Below are 19,021 nucleotides of genomic sequence, written 5' to 3'. Positions count from 1 at the left end.
CGGGTTGCGAACCCCGCAGCGGTTTTCCAAAGCGTCCCTGATAACTTCCCATTTTCCAGTAACTTCCCATGATTATGTTTATAGTAACCGAATAGGCTATTCAAATAGGTCAGATGCAAATGGTGACTCAGACATTCCATTATCCAGGGATGCCCCTATTAAGAGTTTCATGTAGTGATGTGCTTTTTTCCCCTTAATTATCTCATGTAGTGAACCTGCCTCCATGTTGGGAGTCTCACACAGAGGATGTTCAGGTCATCCGTGTGTTTGTGTCAAGTGGAGTTAGGCTACTGCTGTGGTGTCTTGTGGAGACATTTCGAATGTTGGTGGGAAGTGTTATGACTCTCTTCTGGTGTCACATGCAGTGTACCTGCTACTGCGTTGGTGTCCTGTCCCATGTATTTAACCTACTGCTGTGTTGGTGTCCTGTCCCAATAATTTAACCTGCGGTTGTGTTGGTCCCACTCCATGTACGTAACCTGGTGCTGCGTTCGTGTCGCGTCCCATATATTTAACCTGCCTGTTGTGGCGTGTTGCTGTCTTTATGTAATGAACCTGTTGCTATTCAGTGGAGTGAAAATGTTTCGGTGTGTAATGTTGTTATTCCATCTCTGTTCTTAGTGTTGGGTGTAATGAAATTAATGAAATGAAAGTATCTATTGAGTTAAACCTGCTGTGGGTGTGTTGGTATTAGCTGTATGAAGCTCTGAGCTGTTGTGACTATGACTTTGTTGATGTTTGAACCCGTCACTCTGTGGTTGGTTTAAGTGTAGTGAAACTCTGGGTTTAAAGTTCTCAGGCACTAACCCATGACATCAGACCTAAAAAAAAAAAAAAATATATATATATATATATATATATATATATATATATATATCACATCCTGGTAACTAAATAGCCTAGAGACTTTTGCATCAAACCCTGGAAACTCTTTACTGCAGTGTAGTATGGTGAAACTGTTGGTGTTTAGTGCTGTTTAGTAGCCTGACATAGTCATACTTAATTCTAGTCAGAATATGAGTCTGATACTGCTCCATTGGGACGTAATTATGGGGTGTGTTTCAACCGATACAGGGGGGAATGCCTCTGCACTAAATTGGACAGACCTAACCAATCAGAGCAACGAAATAGCTTACCGTGAGGTGTAGGAAGCAAACACACGAACCATCCTTCTTCTCCACAAATGCTTTAACATTGTTTTCTGGTCTTTTGTAAAAGTTAGTGCCGTCAATAACTCCTAGCCTACAAGACTCATTAGCAAACTGTAAGAGATGCGTAGTAGGGTAGGCTATTAGGAAAAAACTGATAGTTTTCCCCTCCCCTCCGTTTTTAAAAATAATTCTGTTGAACACTGATATGCTACAAACATGTTAAACAGCTGGGAAAGGCTGTTGCAAATCCCTCGAACAGGTGGTCAATCAGAGATTTCAAATGAACGAGGGAACATATCGCAATGCAACAGTGCTGTTTTCCCTTGATGAAAGTGAAACCACAAGTTTTCCCACATCTCAACTTTGGCCAAAGTTTTCAGAAATAATCGTTTTCAGTGATAAAACCTCATTAAATAATATGCATTTTCCATATGGGGTCTTAAAAGCCATGTATCCACAGCGTTTTTGTTTCAAACATGAGCCTAATCTAAGCGTGCTCAGATGACGTGATAGACCAGGCGCTCTTGCTCACCTGTCCATCATGGTAAAGCCTGATTTGATTGGTCCGCCCGATCTAGGGCGAGCATACTTGCTCCACAATGGAGCAATGCCAGACCGAACTTCCCGACCTCAAATGCCATATGAACTGCCCCCGTATATTAACCTCATAGCTGAAGAAATTTTGCAAAATCAATGTTTAATCGCGGCTAATAGTTTTACAGTAATTACAGAAATTACAGTAGTTTGTATCAGAAGCACTACTCTCAGTCCTTTTACAGCCGTTTAGGTGTGTAGTGATGTGTTGTAGTGATCTTGCCTCTTTGAGGCTTGTGGTGACTGTGTATCTACGTATGAGGCTGAAATATCAGGCTGAATATTAGTTAGTCTCTTGCAATCACAATGCTAATGAGGTAAAACCGGGTGAAATATTCTTGATTTATTTCCCAGACAGAAAGAAAGTTTTTGCCTCCGCCTCGTCCATCAGGGCACCTCGGCTGCTGTTATCCCTTACATATTGTCACTTGAAAATACAAACAAATTAACAATACGGCGGTGTGGGGGGCTATTAAGATCGTCTTGGTCTAGGTCTAATTGAGTCCCTGTCACTTTAAGACGTTTGAGGGAACCCTTGCAATTGTAACACAGTTGAAAGGCTGCTGATGTGTGGATGCAATTCATAACGTTTTCTACATAGTTAAAATAAAGGTTCGTACTTCTCCTTGGGACAAGCACTTTTAAATTTTGGATAACACTTTTCCATTTACATCGGGATTTTGCAAACATTCAGTGTCAGAGTCAATAAAATGAGCCCTTCAACGAAATTGACAAGCAGCTGTAAGTAGGCTAAGCATGCTAAATTCGACATCCAAACAGTATTCTAACGATAGCTTTGAGATACTGCTTGATTTCATAACTTAACTTAGTTTAGTCTCTTCAATGTAGCCTACTATGTTGTGATAAGACCTTAGCAGAGTTCACTTCAATGCAACAGTTTTGAACAAATTTGCGCAGCATGGTCACGATGCTAAGCGGATTTAATAGCAATTTAGCCAGACGTCTTCTATGCAATACTTCTATGTGGCAACAACAATCCTTCAACAATCGTGAATATTTTGTTAAATGCACATGCAGAGGAGGGGCAGCGGGCTACGAGAGAGAGCGGGGCGGGGCAAGGAAAGGCTGCGTGCGTAAAAAGCACAGCTTAATGCCAATGCAAGGATTTGACCTTATATTTAATTTAAATTAAATTAAATTAAACAGAATATTCATCTGTGGCGGACGATTTTTATTTCGTGGCGCCCCGCCACAGATTAGTCAATGTATGGGAAACACTGAATACTGTGTATATATAGCCTACATGTGGATGTTTTGGTATTCATGTTACACTTGTGAATAAAGGCTGTGTGTCTGTGAGGCTGTATGACCCGTCTGTTTCATGTGCACTGTACTGCATTGAGCCCTTGTGTCTCTCTCTCTCTCTGTGTATTTCTTAGGCCCTGTGTAAAAGAATGCGATGACCCACGCCAGACAGAAGGGTTCCCTGAGCCGGTGCCACAGTTTTGGGCGAGACCAAACCAGAGGTTGGCCGCGTGGTGAGGCCATGGGCCGGGCCTGGCCCGAACGCTTCCTGAAAGAGGTGGGACCTAAGAAGGGTGTGGGCGGGGCCAAGAAGGGCCAATCAAAGGAGGCGAAAGAGGTAAAGGGGGAAGTGGACAGAAAGCACTACCCTCTGAGAGGACGTGGAGGTACCCTGGAGGATGAGGCGCTCAGCACCACCGTACGAAGCACGGAGCCACGAGCTCAGGCCGGCGGAAAGTGTGGGAAGGACCAGAGCGGGAGAGCGTGTAGGGGGAAGTCCGCAACAAAGAGCTTCAACAGCCAGCCTTCAGATAGCACAAGCACAGCAGGTCAGGTGTCATCTAAAACCACAACCATAACAAAAGTGCACCACCCGGGGCTTCCCCCAGCACTGGAGCCCCGCAAGCGCAGGTTAGCTTCCCTCAACGCTGAGGCCGTCAACAGCCTGCTGCTAGAGAAGGCAGAGGTGTCCCCAGCCACCAAAGTCGCCAAGAAGAGCCCACCGGACGGACCCGCACCTGGAGGTGAATGTAGCCCCTCTACAGAACCTGCTGCTCAGGATTCCGCCTCTGGAAAACCTCAAACGTGCCAAAGCCCAAAACAACAACAACAACAACAACAAACAAAGAAGCCCAAGCCAACAGAAAAGGATGAGATCGACTACTGTAAAATTTTTGCTCCCACTCCCCGGCGCCTGGCGGGGCTCAACGCTGCTGCCTTGCTGAAGCTAACCAGCTTGTCCGCAGCTAGCAAGCAGCGTGTGAAAACGGACAACAAGAGCCCATGCACTTCAGCGGGAAAGAAGGTGGCTGCTAGCACAAAGACACTTGCACCAGTAGCCAAGGAGCAGCTGAAACCAGCTGGACGGAAAGCGCCTTTGGCTGTATCGCCGCGGTCTGGCTACTTCTCCTGCAAGAAGGGAGGCTTTGAGCCCAGTCCGCACTGGGAGAGCCCTGTGGAAGACCCCCACATGGCTAAAGTGGGGTATCAGTCGGGTAGCGTGCCTGAGTACACGCTGAAGCAGGTCAAGGAGGAGCAGGTGGAGGCAGAGCTTAGCCCCTACTGCTGCTGCGGCCCCCCCGACACGTCGCTGGACTACTGCTGCCACCGGCTGGGCCTTTTCCTCAGGCAGCAGCCTGCCTACCCCGAGGCTGAGGAAGGATCCTTTGCACCAGTCAAACAGGAATGTCTGGTGCCACAGCCCCCGCCACCCTCGTTAGCGCACCCGTCGATAGCGCTAAGCGCCCACCACCCCTGCCTCTGTGCGGACCACTGTTTCTCCAGCTACTACGTCCACATGGCACACTCGAGGGCGCCGCCATTAGCAGCCTTAGGGTCACGACCTTTGACCTATGGCCCCCCTGCACTCTGCCCTGGACCTGTCTCTGGCTCTAAGCTGCTAGCGCCCGGCATTGCCCACTCCTCAGGAATCCCTCATGCGCCATTCTGCACCTCGGTGAGGTCGCCATGCTACGGCGAAGCCTGCAGGGTCTCCTCGTACACCTACAGAGCGCTGCAGCCCATGGCCACCAGGGGGTGCTCTTTCAGCACAGGCTGCTCAAGGTGTAGACAGGAAATCAAAACAGGTGAGGGGGATATATGGGCTATAAAACAGGTCAGGGGGATATATGTTTCTGATACGGGACCTCAAACAATGATGAGCTACAGTTATTTAGTTTCATACTGTGTGTGTATTTATATAGACATAGTAATTTCATGTCTGCTTTGGTCAAAAGCTTTTGCAAAATACTATAAACGAATTCACATTTATTATAAACTATTACACATGTCTTTTCTATAAACTAAGACAAATGTATTTAAATTTATTTTTCTTGTGTGCCCACTGCAGAAGGATACTCCTCACCACGACGAGAGCACAGTCCCTCTCTACTGCAGGTGCCCCCTGCACTGCCTCTCTCGGGCTGCCCGTTGCCCCAGGTTACTACCCCGACTGCCCCCGTTCCCCACCTCCTGTCGCCCTTGTCTGAGCGGAGACCGAGTGAGCCGGGCATGGGGTCAGTCCGCGAGTGCCCCCAGGGCAGCAAGCCGTCTAACGGGGCGCTGTCTATCCGGCGCGCCAGGCTCTCCCTTAAGCAGCAGGCGCCCACGACCGCGCCCAGTGCCAAGCAGAAGAAAGTGGTCCGCCGACGCGCCACCAACGGCTGGCGGCCCCTCGGAGTGCCCGTCGAGAAGGAGGTCTTTGTAGTGGTGAGTGCTGAAGATATCACAACACAAGATGTGGGCACGTTTGTCCTCATACTGAATAAATAAATAAATATTGATGCACAGTAGTCAACATACACACCAGACGTGGGTTTGTCTGGTCCTCACATGAAACAGACAGACAACACAAATACCAACTGAGGGCAGAGTCACTCTCACCCTGAACTAAGATCTAAAAGGAGATGTTTCATTCTCGACCAGAGGAGATGACATAAACTGGTGACATGTTCACCAGCTCTGTAATAAGCGTCAGTCAGCTCTGAGATGACAGGGAGCCCAGTTGACATTTCTTAAGAGTTGCAAGTGTTTGTGTTTTGTGCTGGAATTGAAGTACATCTATGCCCTGTGCACTCAGAAGCTGAAGACATACCCCAGCCACATTCCAACACAACCAGAGAAGGAGGTATTCATAGAATGTGAATATTCTAAATTCATTCTGAAGATACAAAACTGTACTTTCAAACTCGGCTTTCTCCATTCCCATGGAAAGTTGATACCGATCACTTTCATTTTATAAAATAATAAGATAAGTTCTGTGTGGATATAATTTTATCATCAGAGAGAAAGAGAAAGAGAGATTTAGTGTGACCAGTCTTAATTGTGGAACTGTTTTTTTTTTTTTTTTGAGTAACTACTCCATCCATTACTAATTCATCTGTGGCAAATTGATGATGAGAGGGCTGAGAACTCTCTGAATGAAGCGAAGGCAGATCAGTCTCTCTCTAATTATCTAAATGAAGCGAAGGCAGATCGGTTTTGCTCGTGCTCATCGGCACAGACAGACACACTGGCCTCCCGTGGACCAAACTGACTCCACATCAGCGGTGCTGAACACTCCTCTCTGTGTTTGTACTACCCATTGGGGATGTAGACAGGGTGCATGCGCAAGTCTGGAAAGACTGGAAAAGTATGGAATTATGAAATACTGTTTTCCAGACCTGGAATATGGAAGTCTGCTCATAGTATTTACACAAAAAAAGGTCAAAAATATTTAAAGGTCAACCAATATGTGCACTTGTTTTACAAATCTATGAAAAGTAGCATCTTTAAAGAACAAATGAGTGGGGAAGTCAGGAAAAAGTATGGAATTTTCCTTTTTGGAATAGGTGATTGGATTCTCCCCTCTTCGGCCATCACGTAGTTCACCCCTCCCACTGGGCGTTCATAACACCAAGCCTGTGACTCCTGAGAAGGTCAGCTCACTTCCCCCATGGCCACAGTGTTGAGAAGGTCTGCTCACTTCCCCCATGGCCACAGTGTTGAGGTCAGCTCACTTCCCCCATGGCCACAGTGTTGAGAAAAGGGGGTTGGCTTCCCCCATGGTTACAGTGTTGACAAGGTCAACTCACTTACCCATGGTTACAGTGTTGAGAAAAGGGGGTTAGTTTTTACTGTTGTGTTGTGTAGCCATGAAAAAACAACCTCGGTTACACCAAGGTCAAAGAGGTTGTGCTTAGGATGTTGAACGTGCCCGTGTTGAGTGTTTTACATGGTGCTTAGGGTAAGGATGAACATACTCATACTCTCTGTTTAGGATCAGGATGATGAACGTGGCCGTGTGTTTTCTATTTTGTTTAGGGTGAGGATGTTGAATGTGGCCGTGTTGAGTGTTTTATATTGTTGAGTGTTTTATATTGTGTTTAGGGTGAGGATGTTGAACGTGGCCATGTTGAGTGTTTTATGTTGTGTGTTCAGGGTGAGGATGAATGTTGCTGTGTTGAGTCTTTAATGTTGTGTGTTTAGGGTGAGGATATTGAACGTGGCCGTATTGAGTGTTTTATGTTGTGTGTTTAGGGTGAGGATGAGCCTGCGCTGAGGCAGTGTTTTGAGGGCGTTCAGCGTGACGGGGAGGAGATCCGCGTGCGAGACACTGTGCTGCTGCGCTCCGGGCCCAGGAAGAAGTCCCTGCCGTACGTCGCCAAGATCTCAGCGCTCTGGGAGGACCCCAAAACAGGTCAGACAACAGGGTTGTGTTTATTTATTTATTATTATTATTTTCCTTAAAGAGACTATGTATTGAATTCTGTTGGATTCAAGTTGTCTTGAATGAGCTATTACATTTGTGTTTGTATCCAAGTATGTATTTACTGGTATCATATACCAAGTACCCTGGCTATACTGTAAAAGGCATTGGGTAGTCCTGCTACAATTGATATATAAATACACTACACTATATAATACAAAAAAGTAAGGGGACACTTCAATCACACATTGGATCAGTACTCTGTGTGTGAGATACATAGTAGTGAATGTAAACGGCGTCTCCTCTGTCCCCAGGCGAGGTGATGATGAGCCTGTTCTGGTACTACCGACCTGAACACACCCAGGGGGGTAAGGATCCCAGCATGCACTGTGAGGTGAGTGGGAGGTGCAGGCTGACGCCAGCACTCCAGCACGTCTGTCAGAAACCGCACTAATTGATGGTCCTTTCTATTAGACTCGTAAATCATCGTACACCCACCCGTATAACATGTACGAATGAGTTGCTAAAGGAACGCGTTTCTCTCGAGCCACGAGGGGCATTAGCAGGAGGCTAGTCATTGTTATTGTTTTGTGCTACATGTAGCCTCTAGCTAAACGGCTGGAAAACAAATTGTTACATTGTATTGCAGGCACAGCAAGACCGTGCAATGCATGAATTGGTGACCGGATTGAAGCAGCAATGTAATCTAGTGTGTAAGAGCATTGCATCAACATTAAAATGACCAACACAGTACATATGCAAAAAAAAATACATGTCATCTCATCTCAATAATGGGCGCAGCCATGGTTGTTGTAAGGTCGTATGTCCACCTCGGGGTATCCTCGAGTACTCTGAGGTAAAGGGGGCGTGCCTGCGCAAAATGCTGCAAGAAAGCTGGGTAATTTACTCTTTCCAACTCGAGCGACGGATTTACAAGTCTAATGGAAAGTACCATAAGACCTGTCCACACGGCCAACCCTAAACTGAAATGATATGATGATATGAGCATCCACACTAACAACGGTAAACTGTAATGATATGATATGAACGTCCACACTAACAACGCTAAACTGTAATGATATGATGGTATGAGTGTCCACATTGAACAATGATGAGTGGTTTCAGTCATTTAAACAGTCTCTCTGAAAGTGATGCCCAATGACATCATTCTTCATGTTGGTTGAGTGAGTGAGAAAAATATTAACAAGTTAAGTGTTTACAATTATTTTGATGATCATCGTTGCAATGCAGACGTTAAACACCTTTAAGGTTGTATCAGCAATGGCGAGGTAACGTCACTTCTGTTGAACAAAACAGAGAGCGTTTTTTGACGGCCTGCTTATGGGGCAGGCAGCTAGCGGATCGTTAGGAAAGATTAGATAAATGTGATCATTTATGTTTGGGCCTTTTTTTTGGGCCTGAAATCGCTGCAGCCGTGGCCTACTGGTTAGCACTTCGGACTTGTAACCGGAGGGTTGCCCGTTCGAACCCCGACCAGTAGGCCCGGCTGAAGTGCCCTTGAGCAAGGCACCTAACCCCTCACTGCTCCCCGAGCGCCGCTGTTGTTGCAGGCAGCTCACTGCGCCGGGATTAGTGTGTGCTTCACCTCACTGTGTGTTCACTGTGTGCTCAGTGTGTTTCACTAATTCATGGATTGGGATAAATGCAAAGACCAAATTTCCCTGGCGGGATCAAAAGAGTATATATACTTACTTACTTACTTATACTGATACAACCTTCAAAGGCAAAATTCCAGCACTCTTACCTGAGCTCTACTGTTGGGGCATTGTCAGGTCCTCCAATAGCACAATGTTAAGAGTTAATACCTTTCAATGTCTGTTTTTAATTTCACAGAATGAGATATTTGCTTCCAAACATCAAGATGTCAACAGTGTAGCCTGCATCGAAGACAAATGTTACGTCCTGCCCCTAGCCCAGTACTGTAGGTAAGTCAAGGTGTCCGAGCCTGAAGGTGCGTTAGATCTATACCAGATTCCTCTGTGTTACAGAAATCACCAGGATGTGATTTACAATATTCTAGAATTTTCCTTGTGGAGAGTAAAGAACTTCTCTTTTGTCCTATTAATCGTATGTCTGTCTGAAATTGTAATCTATTCTATTCTATTCTATTCTATTCTACTCGAGTCTACTTGGTCTGAAACATCACAATGGAGTACTCAAGTACTCGCTTTATAATTGTATGCCTCATATTCACACACTCACACACACATATGTATACACACACACACACACACACTTCTACACCGATAGCTGGCTGCCATGCAAGGTGCCAACTTGTGTATCTGGAGCAGTTTGGGGTTTAGTGTCTTACTCAGACATTTCGATAATAGCTGTCTGTATTAGTTATGAAAATTATCTTACAAATTCACTTTTGGTGTCAAGTGACCTTGGGTGTCATGAAAGGCGCTTTAAAGGAGAATTCCGGTGTGATTTTGACCTAAAGTGTGTTGAAACATGATACCGAGTGTGAACGTACAGTATGTCTCATAGCCCATCTCGGCTTGTCCCCTGCACTTTGAAATCTGCCGCTAGTTAGCCGATGCTACCAACAGCTTTTTCAATGGGGGTGCCTCGGGCAACGGCCTAGCCATGCAAATAAATCACTGTTTTACACCATTTACAAGGCTCAACGTATCTCCACACTTCATTGGTAGACTTCCGAGGGCCCTGACATTTAAAACGAGACATTGAGAACTTTGAAAAAGCACTGGTAGTTTACTTACAAGATGATTTATACAGACAGTATCTTCACGAAGTTTAGCGTTTGCAGCCATCTTGAATTGAGTCACGATAAGTCGAGCGACGAGTAAGAATGAACAGGTATGATAAGGGATCAGATTCCAATACGTTCACACTCTGTATCATGTTTCAACCCCCCCCCCCCCCCCCCCCCCCCCTGATTCCCCCTATAAATAACAAACACACAGTATTATGCTGTAGCAACACTTCATAAACTGAACCCAAACATTTAGATTTGGACCTATAGCCTATAAATATAATATAAATATAAATAGGTTATTATAATCACAATAACACGGGGGTCTCCGGGATTTAAAAAAAAAAAAAAAATCATAAATAATCACACCATTTTAAAGTGATTTGAGAGGGACAGGATTCAGGGATAGGCTACTAAAGACAGGCTCATCTTCTGTCTGTCTCACGTCATGTTACCCCATGCATTAAACCACATGTCACTGCTTGACTAAATGAAAAATATAGCTACTGAACATGGACATTGTCATAGTTGACAGAAATTACATTTTGTGCCAACATGTTGTAGAAACACAACCACAACCTTTATTTGGTGCAAATCTTCTCCTTTACTTTGTTAGTCCGCGATTCACATTAACTGTCGGCTATCACCACAAGTGTATACTAAACGTTTTTTGCCCAAGTTTGTGTGCTGTCATCACATTTTGCAAAATTAGGATACCTTTGTTACTAACCTACCAGTTGATACTCTTTACCTGCATCGAGTCGCGATTGATTGTGCATCTAATGTAACACTCGGTGGAGAGACTTCCACTTTCCAAGTTTCACTTTCACTGTCGTTGTGAGCTAAAAGGCTACTATATGGGAAATACTTTGCAGTTCCTTTTGAGTCCAAAAATGAATGGGTTTTCTTTAACCATGTGCTACACTTTTCTACCAAGTTGTGCGAAAATTGTAGGCTACCCGTAGTTTTTTTATGTTGACAGACAAACCGCACTACAGTAGCCTAGCCTACATGGTGCAGTAAATAGAAGCTCTTGGTAGCGCCTGCAACTAACGTCTATAAAAACAATATATAGACACCTCTGATTGCTGTTTACGGTTAAACTGTGATGATGTGAACACCAGCCAGCATAGGGCACTTATAGCCTAGGCTACCATGCATGGACTCGTAGGCTACATTTCCCCACAAACCTAGAGGCTGCTTGGACAAATCTACTTGAGGGGTGGGGCAGGGGGGCGCGATCGTAACACACACTGAACCTGTCATGAAGAGGCCAAAATAATTGATCTGTCACCCCCCAATCCAAATGGATGCAACTGCATTTATAGGCTAGGCCTAGGACTACATGACAGGCCGCAAATAGGCTAAATAACTTTACAAAAAAAAAAAATCCCGGAGGTCGCCCACGATTGTACAGATTACCAGTCCGAGCCTGATCACAAACATTATTTGTAAGGCATAGAAAGCTGTGAGGCAATAAGAAGTTCAGTTTTTTTTATTAGAATCACATACTTAAGCTGTAACAAAAAGGATTGAAAGATTAACTTTATTTTACAGGTGAGATGAAAATTCAGTAATGTTACACTTTCTAGATTAATCTAAGCCATGATCAACTCTTAATGTCTGTATTTTTCTTTGTTTGTTTGTATGTGTTTTGTTGCAGATATTGTGCCTTGATAAAGCGGCGAACAGAGGGAGTGTCCAAGGGCCCTCCACTGGTGCCTTGCCCTGTCGACCCGCCAACCCCAACCCCAACCCCCCCACACCGCCGAGTGCCCCCGGACGTCGACCCCGACCTGGTGTACCTTTGCCGTCACGTTTATGACTTTCGCTATGGACGCATCCTGAAGAACCTGCAGTAAGAGGCATGGCCTCTGCATCTGTGTGTGCGCACTCACAAACAAACACACACACACACACACACACACACACATTTTTACACACACACACACAGAGTCGCCTACAGGGGGCATTGTTCCCCACACATGCACACCCCTGCCTTTTAGTGTAGGGGATGTCCTTGAGATGACCTTGAGAGATGCACTGGAATTATGGGAACAGGGCACGGAAGGTTGGGGGTGTAGCTACATTCTATGTCCTTAAAGTCTGTATTGACATGAATATTCAATGATTTAAGTAATGTTTTTTCCCCAGAAGCCAGGTGGCTTGTTTGGGGCTGCTGGCATTAACAGAGAGGATGCTGTTGCTATGCTACTGACACCAGACCAAAACCCTACAGGATCTAATAGAGAATACTGCTGTAAAGCTACTAGCACCATACCCCTGCTGGCAGCAGACTCTGGTACCAGTCTGACCTGGTCTTGGTTCTGATCCAGATCTGGTCTCTTGGACTTGATTCTGATTCAGATCTGGTCTTCTGGGCTTGGTCCTGTTGTGTGTCTGGTCTTAGTTGATCTGGATCCAGCCTGGGCATCGTGTCTGATCCAGATCTGGTCTAGTCTCAGTGCTGATGCGGATTTAGCCTGTTCTGTATCTGGCCTAGGCTGATCTGGATCCAGGTGTTCTTTTCGGACCAGTTCTGTGCCAGATCGAGATCGGCACTGCGGTACATCAACACAGTCGTGTCCGTGATCAGGACGTTGTGAAGTCCAGGCGTGAGCGCCCGCATGCATTCAGCATCAGTGAAGAGGGTCGTGCCTGTGTCTGTTGACCTCTCTTTTATTTTCAAACCAGGTCAAACGAGGGACAGTCACAACCCCAAAGTCCAAGCCCTTGAATAGCACCCAGATGGGAGCTGGTCCTGAATGTGCTCAGGGGCAGATCTTAGTCGGACCTAGGCCAAACCCAGGCCATGTTGGTCCCAGAGTATACTGCTGACGGGGTCTAGATAGAGTCTGTTCAACGTGTCCTATCCTCACGCCTACCCCTTTGCCCCTCTCCAAAACTTGCCTTATTGCGGTAGGCAGCTAGTTCTTTTCCTTGCCTTCCGTGCTCTGTGAAAGCTAGTCCTTGTTCTTCAGCAAGACAAAGGGCAATTAGCATCAGTCCAATTTTGCATCCTGCTGTCATATACCGATTCCATCGCCCGCACACCTGAATCAATCAAAAATGTTGTTAGACAAAGCCTGCTACATCTGATCATTTGGAATGAAGGCCTGAATATCGTTTGGAATTGCCAGTTACTACATACTCCCCTGGAGAGCCAGCAGAATTTGGCGTGAATCTGGATTGAATCTGAAGTGGATTTGGATGTGTTCATTTTAGACTCAACCATGGTTTTTGATTCTGTGATGGCATTGTTTTTGTAAATTCTACAACCTTTAAAATATGGTTACACAAATACATTTATTCCCAATTAAGTTAAGTCACTTGTAGATGTGACATAAAAATATAGTGATATTTTATTAGATCTTTATTGCTAATGCTATCCTTATAAATTATTTGCATTTGTATGTATTTACATCATAAGTTCATTTATGTATTTATTTATTTGTTTATTTCACACACTTGAGTGAAATGTATATCTGATCCCTGCGGCATCTTTTAGTTAGTAGAGGTGGATTACAAATGTGACTGCTGCTTTAGTGAGCAGTGCCCAGAGGTGGCCTGAGGCATCTTTTAGTTAGTGGATATGGATTATGAAATGTGACTGCTGCTTTAGTGAGCAGTGGCCAAAGCCATTCCCCCCTGATGTCCAGGCAGACTTCAGATGGAGTGACCGATGGTCATTTGACACCGGTCTAACCTTTACTCTTCTCTTCTCTGTCCCGGCCCAGTGAAGTTGCACTAATTCAGCCCATCATGGGTGGAACTGGTTGTGTTTCATGGGCTCTCTCTTTCAGGTTTGGGAAAGGGGGCATGACATCAGTGCCCCTTTAGATGGTGGTGATGTGTCACATTCCAGTAAGGGACTATTCCATTCTGTCTTGCAGCAAATGCAGTAACTAGTTAGCTGATCAGTAACTGTCAAATACAATCAAATTGTTTTTGTTTTTTTTGGGACCATAACAAAACAATAAGCGTTCCCAAGACTGGTTTTTTTTTTATTTGTTTTGTCCATCTTTCTGTATGTTTTAAATATTATTTCAATTAATCTGACATTTGATCACATTTCAGCCCTGACCTTGTCCTGACCTTGACAAGTGGTCTGTTGCATTTGTTCAGCTTGAGTGTTTGTGTTGCCATCTTTCACCAGTTCCTGCGCTAGTTTCTCTGACAGGAAGATATGCCATCTAGAACTTGTATGGCTCCCTCTTCTGGTCTCGTTCCTGTCCTGGCAGGAAGCAGCCTAAAAGGAAATAGTTTGAAAAGTTTTCTTTGAATTTCTATGAAGCACCTTTAAGAGAGTTCTCTGATGAGAACAAGCTGATTTGACATCAAGGCTTAAAACCTGGTCCTCTCTTTCATTCACGCCCCTCCTCACGGAACTCGCTCTGCTCCAGGGTTCTGCCACTACATATGCAAGGGCAAGGGGCCATTAAACTTCCATAAGCAATTTCACCCATGTTGAAATTACAGCCAATATTCTGGAGCACATATCCTTCTTAAAAAGATATCTACAATCGGTTTACTGCTTCTCTAAACAAGCAAATGCAAAACAAATTCAAAGACAAATATTTTACTATGTCTATTTCCTTAGTTGGAATATGCTATGTATATTTTTCAATGGAGTATTTTTGGAAAAGAAAATCTTTATTCCGATGAATGATTCTAACATTGCTAATTTCTGATGAGATATTCCATCATTGATGCATTTAAAGTGGAGAGGTAAAATGCCCAAGCCTGACCCAAAGCTGAAAAAAGTATTGAGCCATCAGTTGAAATATTTCTAAGGGGATGTACATATTTTCTTTCTTTAATAAGTGAAAGGTAGTCTTTTATAGATACTACTCAGTGCATTTGTATTAAAAATTTAAAAATCTGATTGTAATGAAACTTCTTTAACAAAAATGTGTACATTTTTAATTAATTAGATTTTTTTTTTCTTTACGTTGCAATATTGTGGTCAGTGACAGTGACTGCTGTATTACAAGAGATAGTTATTTAAACAATATTATTTAAAAAAAAAAAATGTCTATTGAAAAGATGAGTGTATGTTAATATCTGTGTGACAATGCAAGTTAGCATCACTGGTGAGGACCAAAGCACACTCTTCTCAACCATCTGAGAGGACTCCCACCAGAGCTGGGTCGGCCATTTTGAGTCGGTTCCTCCCACAGACCACAAATGTGGGAATCGAGTTAAAACACACATACACACACACACACACACACACACACCACTGTTTCAGGGATCACACATTCTCTGAAATGCAGAGCTCTGAATGCTACTGTGTTCCTCGGAGCTCGTTTCTAAGCGAGAACGTTTCGCGGTTCCGCCGAGACCCTTAAGAGGCGTTCTGTATCGGCCTATGGAGCACCTCCGGGTCTTACTCTCCGAAGAGAGGGGATGGTGATGGTGGTCTTCTAGTCTGATATCCCAGATGGCCGACTCTCTCTGTGGGCCTCAGTGTCTCACGCCAGAGAGCAGCGGGCTCGGCCCAGATGTGGTCTTCCTCCGGGCCAGATCTGGGCCACTGAGTCCGCTCCTGTCTGTGAGTGTGCTGTATGATTCTGTACTGTTCTGTCTTGATCCTCTGAGATTTTTTTAATCGGTGAGCTCCTCAGCTGTGCTTTTGTTTTAATTAGTGTAAATTAACATTAACGATGTGAGTGGGTAATATATCCACCAAAAAAAAAACAACAACAACAAAAAAACATGTATATCTTGAGGCCATCACACTGTATTGAGTGTGACCCTAACTTGGCATGTACCCTTATTTCCCACCAGGGGGAGCTGTTCAGGGGGAATCCTGAATGCTTTGAGCAGTGAGCCTCTTACATGCAGTACTTTTCACAGAGAGACTCTAGTGTGCTCAGCTGTCCTGCGAAGGCTCCTTAGCCCAGAGGAACTCCCACAGTCAGCTGCTACCTGTCTGTCTACTTAGCTATTACAAGCCATCTACGTAGACACCCTCCCTTACTCCAGCGAGAGCAGGAAATGTGAGAGGGTTGTGACATCTGCTTCCTCATTCCCCTGATTTGAGATCTTTTAAGATGTGGCTCCTGGTGAGAACGGGGGCATTTGGGGATACAGCTGTTAGTCAAGTGCTCACTGGTGTTTCTCTGTGAGACAGAGACGAAAACAAGCTGTGTAGTATGAAATCTCTGTAATCTAAATGGAGAACTCTGCTCTATTTTTGGATGATAATGATCCAAAGTTCCGCAGGGGACTAAAATGATGTTAATTGGAGAAGCATTGAGTGAGATCGGATGTAGTGAAGGCTAGGCCTCAAGGCTATGCTATATGCTATTTACTTGCACATGCATATTCCTGTCTTCCTCAAAACTACTCAACTGCCCAAGCAAAAGTTTACACTCATTATCATCCAAAAATAGACACTAGGTTCTTAGACAGAGAATATCCTGGTATACGCCTGGACGTTCTCCACCCACAATCCCTCTCCCTCCTGGCTAGAAAACCCAAATCCAAATCCCTCTTACTAGTATTCAGGGTAGTTATAGTATTTCCCCAAAACTATGGGACTAACTTCCTCTGTAACTGAAAGTGTTGAAAAGGACCCCTTTGGTGGTGGTTAGTAAAGAGCAGAATTGTTTTCCGAAACACAGCCCAGACGTCCTTGATTGTCTTTGCCTGATTAGATATGTGGTGGGTACAGGGGATATCTCTAGTCTTTAGTCCCCATGGCAGACTGTAGACTTCCTCTCACTTTTATGACATCACTTCCTCTACAACCAAAATTCTAAGAGGGGGTAAACAATGATATGGAAGTTGTCCAGTGCTCAGAGCGCTTTTTTTGTTCTATCCAAGGCTTAATGTTGGCATATATCTATATTTATACATATTTTGATATTTAAGACTGGGGATGATTCCTTTTGAAGAGTTATTTTTAAGTAGAGAGATGTTTGTACTAGATCATTTTGATTCGCTTTGTCATGCACTCTTTTTTTGTTTGTTTCTAAGTGTTGTTTTGTTTTTTTAATGAAGTAAGAATCCCTGCTGATCTGTTGTTCAACCTGAAAACCTATTTATACGTTGTCTTTTGTGAGTATAACTTGGACTCCCTTGATCTGCTGGCCGTACCTTTTTCGAGCTTCTGCCTTTGAAGGGAATAAAATGTACCTTGATATGAGATCTGGTTGTGATTGTCTTTCAAGATGTCTCTTATTCCAACATCACACACACAGCACCCATCTCTACCCTGGCTCGCCTAGTAAATATGAGTTCAAAGTGCTGTAGGAAATAAATTACATTTTGCTGAATTGTCTTAATCCAACCTTTAGGTAAAGCCTGAAGAAATAATTATTTTTCACATTAATCTTACACATCTGTGAATCAGGGTAGACCCTTAAAACTACATGATATCTTTTGTGGTTTTATGGTCTTCTGTGAGGATATGTTATGTGGATATGTGATGTATCCTAAAGAAAATTAACTGAACGCTAACAAGATTACCGCATTCTAGGCATTCTAATATAATATGATCACATACAAACCTATCAAACTTCCCCCTGAACTCTGCACACCCCACTCAACTCTGCTCATAGTAATTGGAGAGATTTATGTAAATGTTTTATGATATATTAATGATATGCAAGAGTAGAATAATTAGTTCCCTACTAAAGTATGCACATAATCACCACGTTTAAAATACCAGTCTGCGTGACTGTCTGGGTTTGTGCCAGTCTGGGTTGTCCATGACTGGGCTTTGTTGATCTGTACTGGTCTGCTATACTTGACTGACACACACACAGACACACACACACACACATCTAATGCCTCACTAAGGCCCTTGTGGTGCATTGTGGGTAGGAGGCTCGGCTTTGTTCCTCATCCTGATTAAGGATATCAGGTGTCTGTGTGGCGTCTGTGGCCCAGGACTCTGGCTGTATGCTAGGGGTTGCTAGAGTTGGGTAGACCGCACTGCTACTGCGTCCACAGTTCCGCATGTATGGTTGCTAGGGTAAGGTAGACCGCACTGCTACTGCGCCCACAGTTCCGCATGTATGGTTGCTAGGGTAAGGTAGACCGCACTGCTACTGCGCCCACAGTTCCGCATGTATGGTTGCTAGGGTAAGGTAGACCGCACTGCTACTGCGCCCACAGTTCCGCATGTATGGTTGCTAGGGTAAGGTAGACCGCACTGCTACTGCGTCCACAGTTCCGCATGTATGGTTGCTAGGGTATGCTGTATGGTTGCTCCGCCTGGTAAGAAAGAAAAATGCAAAAATGAAAGAAGAATTGAAATAAACACTTTTGTATGCAAAGTGCAGCCTTTTCCCTCCTTTCTTATCTTGGGCAGCCGTGGCCTACTGGTTAGGGCTTCAGGCTTGTAACCGAAGGGTTGCCGGTTCGATCCCGGACCAGTAGGAAAAATGTGGGCAGGGGAAGTGGTTGAGCACTGCTCTCCCATGCCCACATCCACGGCTGAAGTGCCCTTGAGCAAGGCACCTAACCCCTCACTGCTCCCCAAGCGCCGCTGTTGCAGGCAGCTCACTGCGCCGGGATTAGTGTGTGCTTCACCTCATTGTGTGCTGAGTGTGTTTCACTAATTCACGGATTGGGATAAATGCAGAGACCAAATTTCCCTCACAGGATCAAAAGAGTATATATATACTTATAGGTTTGGCCTAACACAGTAAAAGATGCTTCCGCTCCTCACAACCCAACAGCCTTTTTTGGTACCGCGGGCTGAGCGGAGGGCTTTGAGCCCACTCTCCTCAAATAATACCCTTATACTGTATTGGATGCTCTCAAATAATACCCTTATACTGTATTGGATGGTGTCTCTGTGCCCTCCTGCCCCCCTCTGGTCTGAGGGGGCTATTAAATAATGTCACCGTGGTT

General features: G+C 44.6%; 1 protein-coding gene across 3 annotated transcripts in view; it reads left to right on the top strand.

The window, feature by feature from the left end:
* LOC121711262 (bromo adjacent homology domain-containing 1 protein) overlaps window positions 1–17,306 on the top strand; it is a 29,649-nt gene extending 12,343 nt beyond the window's left edge. For all 3 annotated transcript variants that reach the window (XM_042094674.1, XM_042094672.1, XM_042094673.1), the window contains exons 2-7: window positions 3,146–4,816; window positions 5,080–5,438; window positions 7,248–7,407; window positions 7,731–7,810; window positions 9,271–9,362; window positions 11,817–17,306. In XM_042094674.1, coding sequence (XP_041950608.1) covers window positions 3,166–4,816; window positions 5,080–5,438; window positions 7,248–7,407; window positions 7,731–7,810; window positions 9,271–9,362; window positions 11,817–12,015 — 2,541 coding nt within the window. In that variant the 5' untranslated portion in view covers window positions 3,146–3,165 and the 3' untranslated portion in view covers window positions 12,016–17,306. The remainder of the gene's footprint in view (window positions 1–3,145; window positions 4,817–5,079; window positions 5,439–7,247; window positions 7,408–7,730; window positions 7,811–9,270; window positions 9,363–11,816) is intronic.
* The last annotated feature ends 1,715 nt before the right edge of the window (window positions 17,307–19,021 follow it).

This window comes from Alosa sapidissima, chromosome 6 (assembly GCF_018492685.1).
Source record: "Alosa sapidissima isolate fAloSap1 chromosome 6, fAloSap1.pri, whole genome shotgun sequence".
Taxonomy (NCBI): Eukaryota; Metazoa; Chordata; class Actinopteri; order Clupeiformes; family Clupeidae; genus Alosa; species Alosa sapidissima.
The sequence above is the reverse complement of the archived record's forward strand: the minus strand, read 5'-3'. Positions and strand labels throughout refer to the sequence as shown.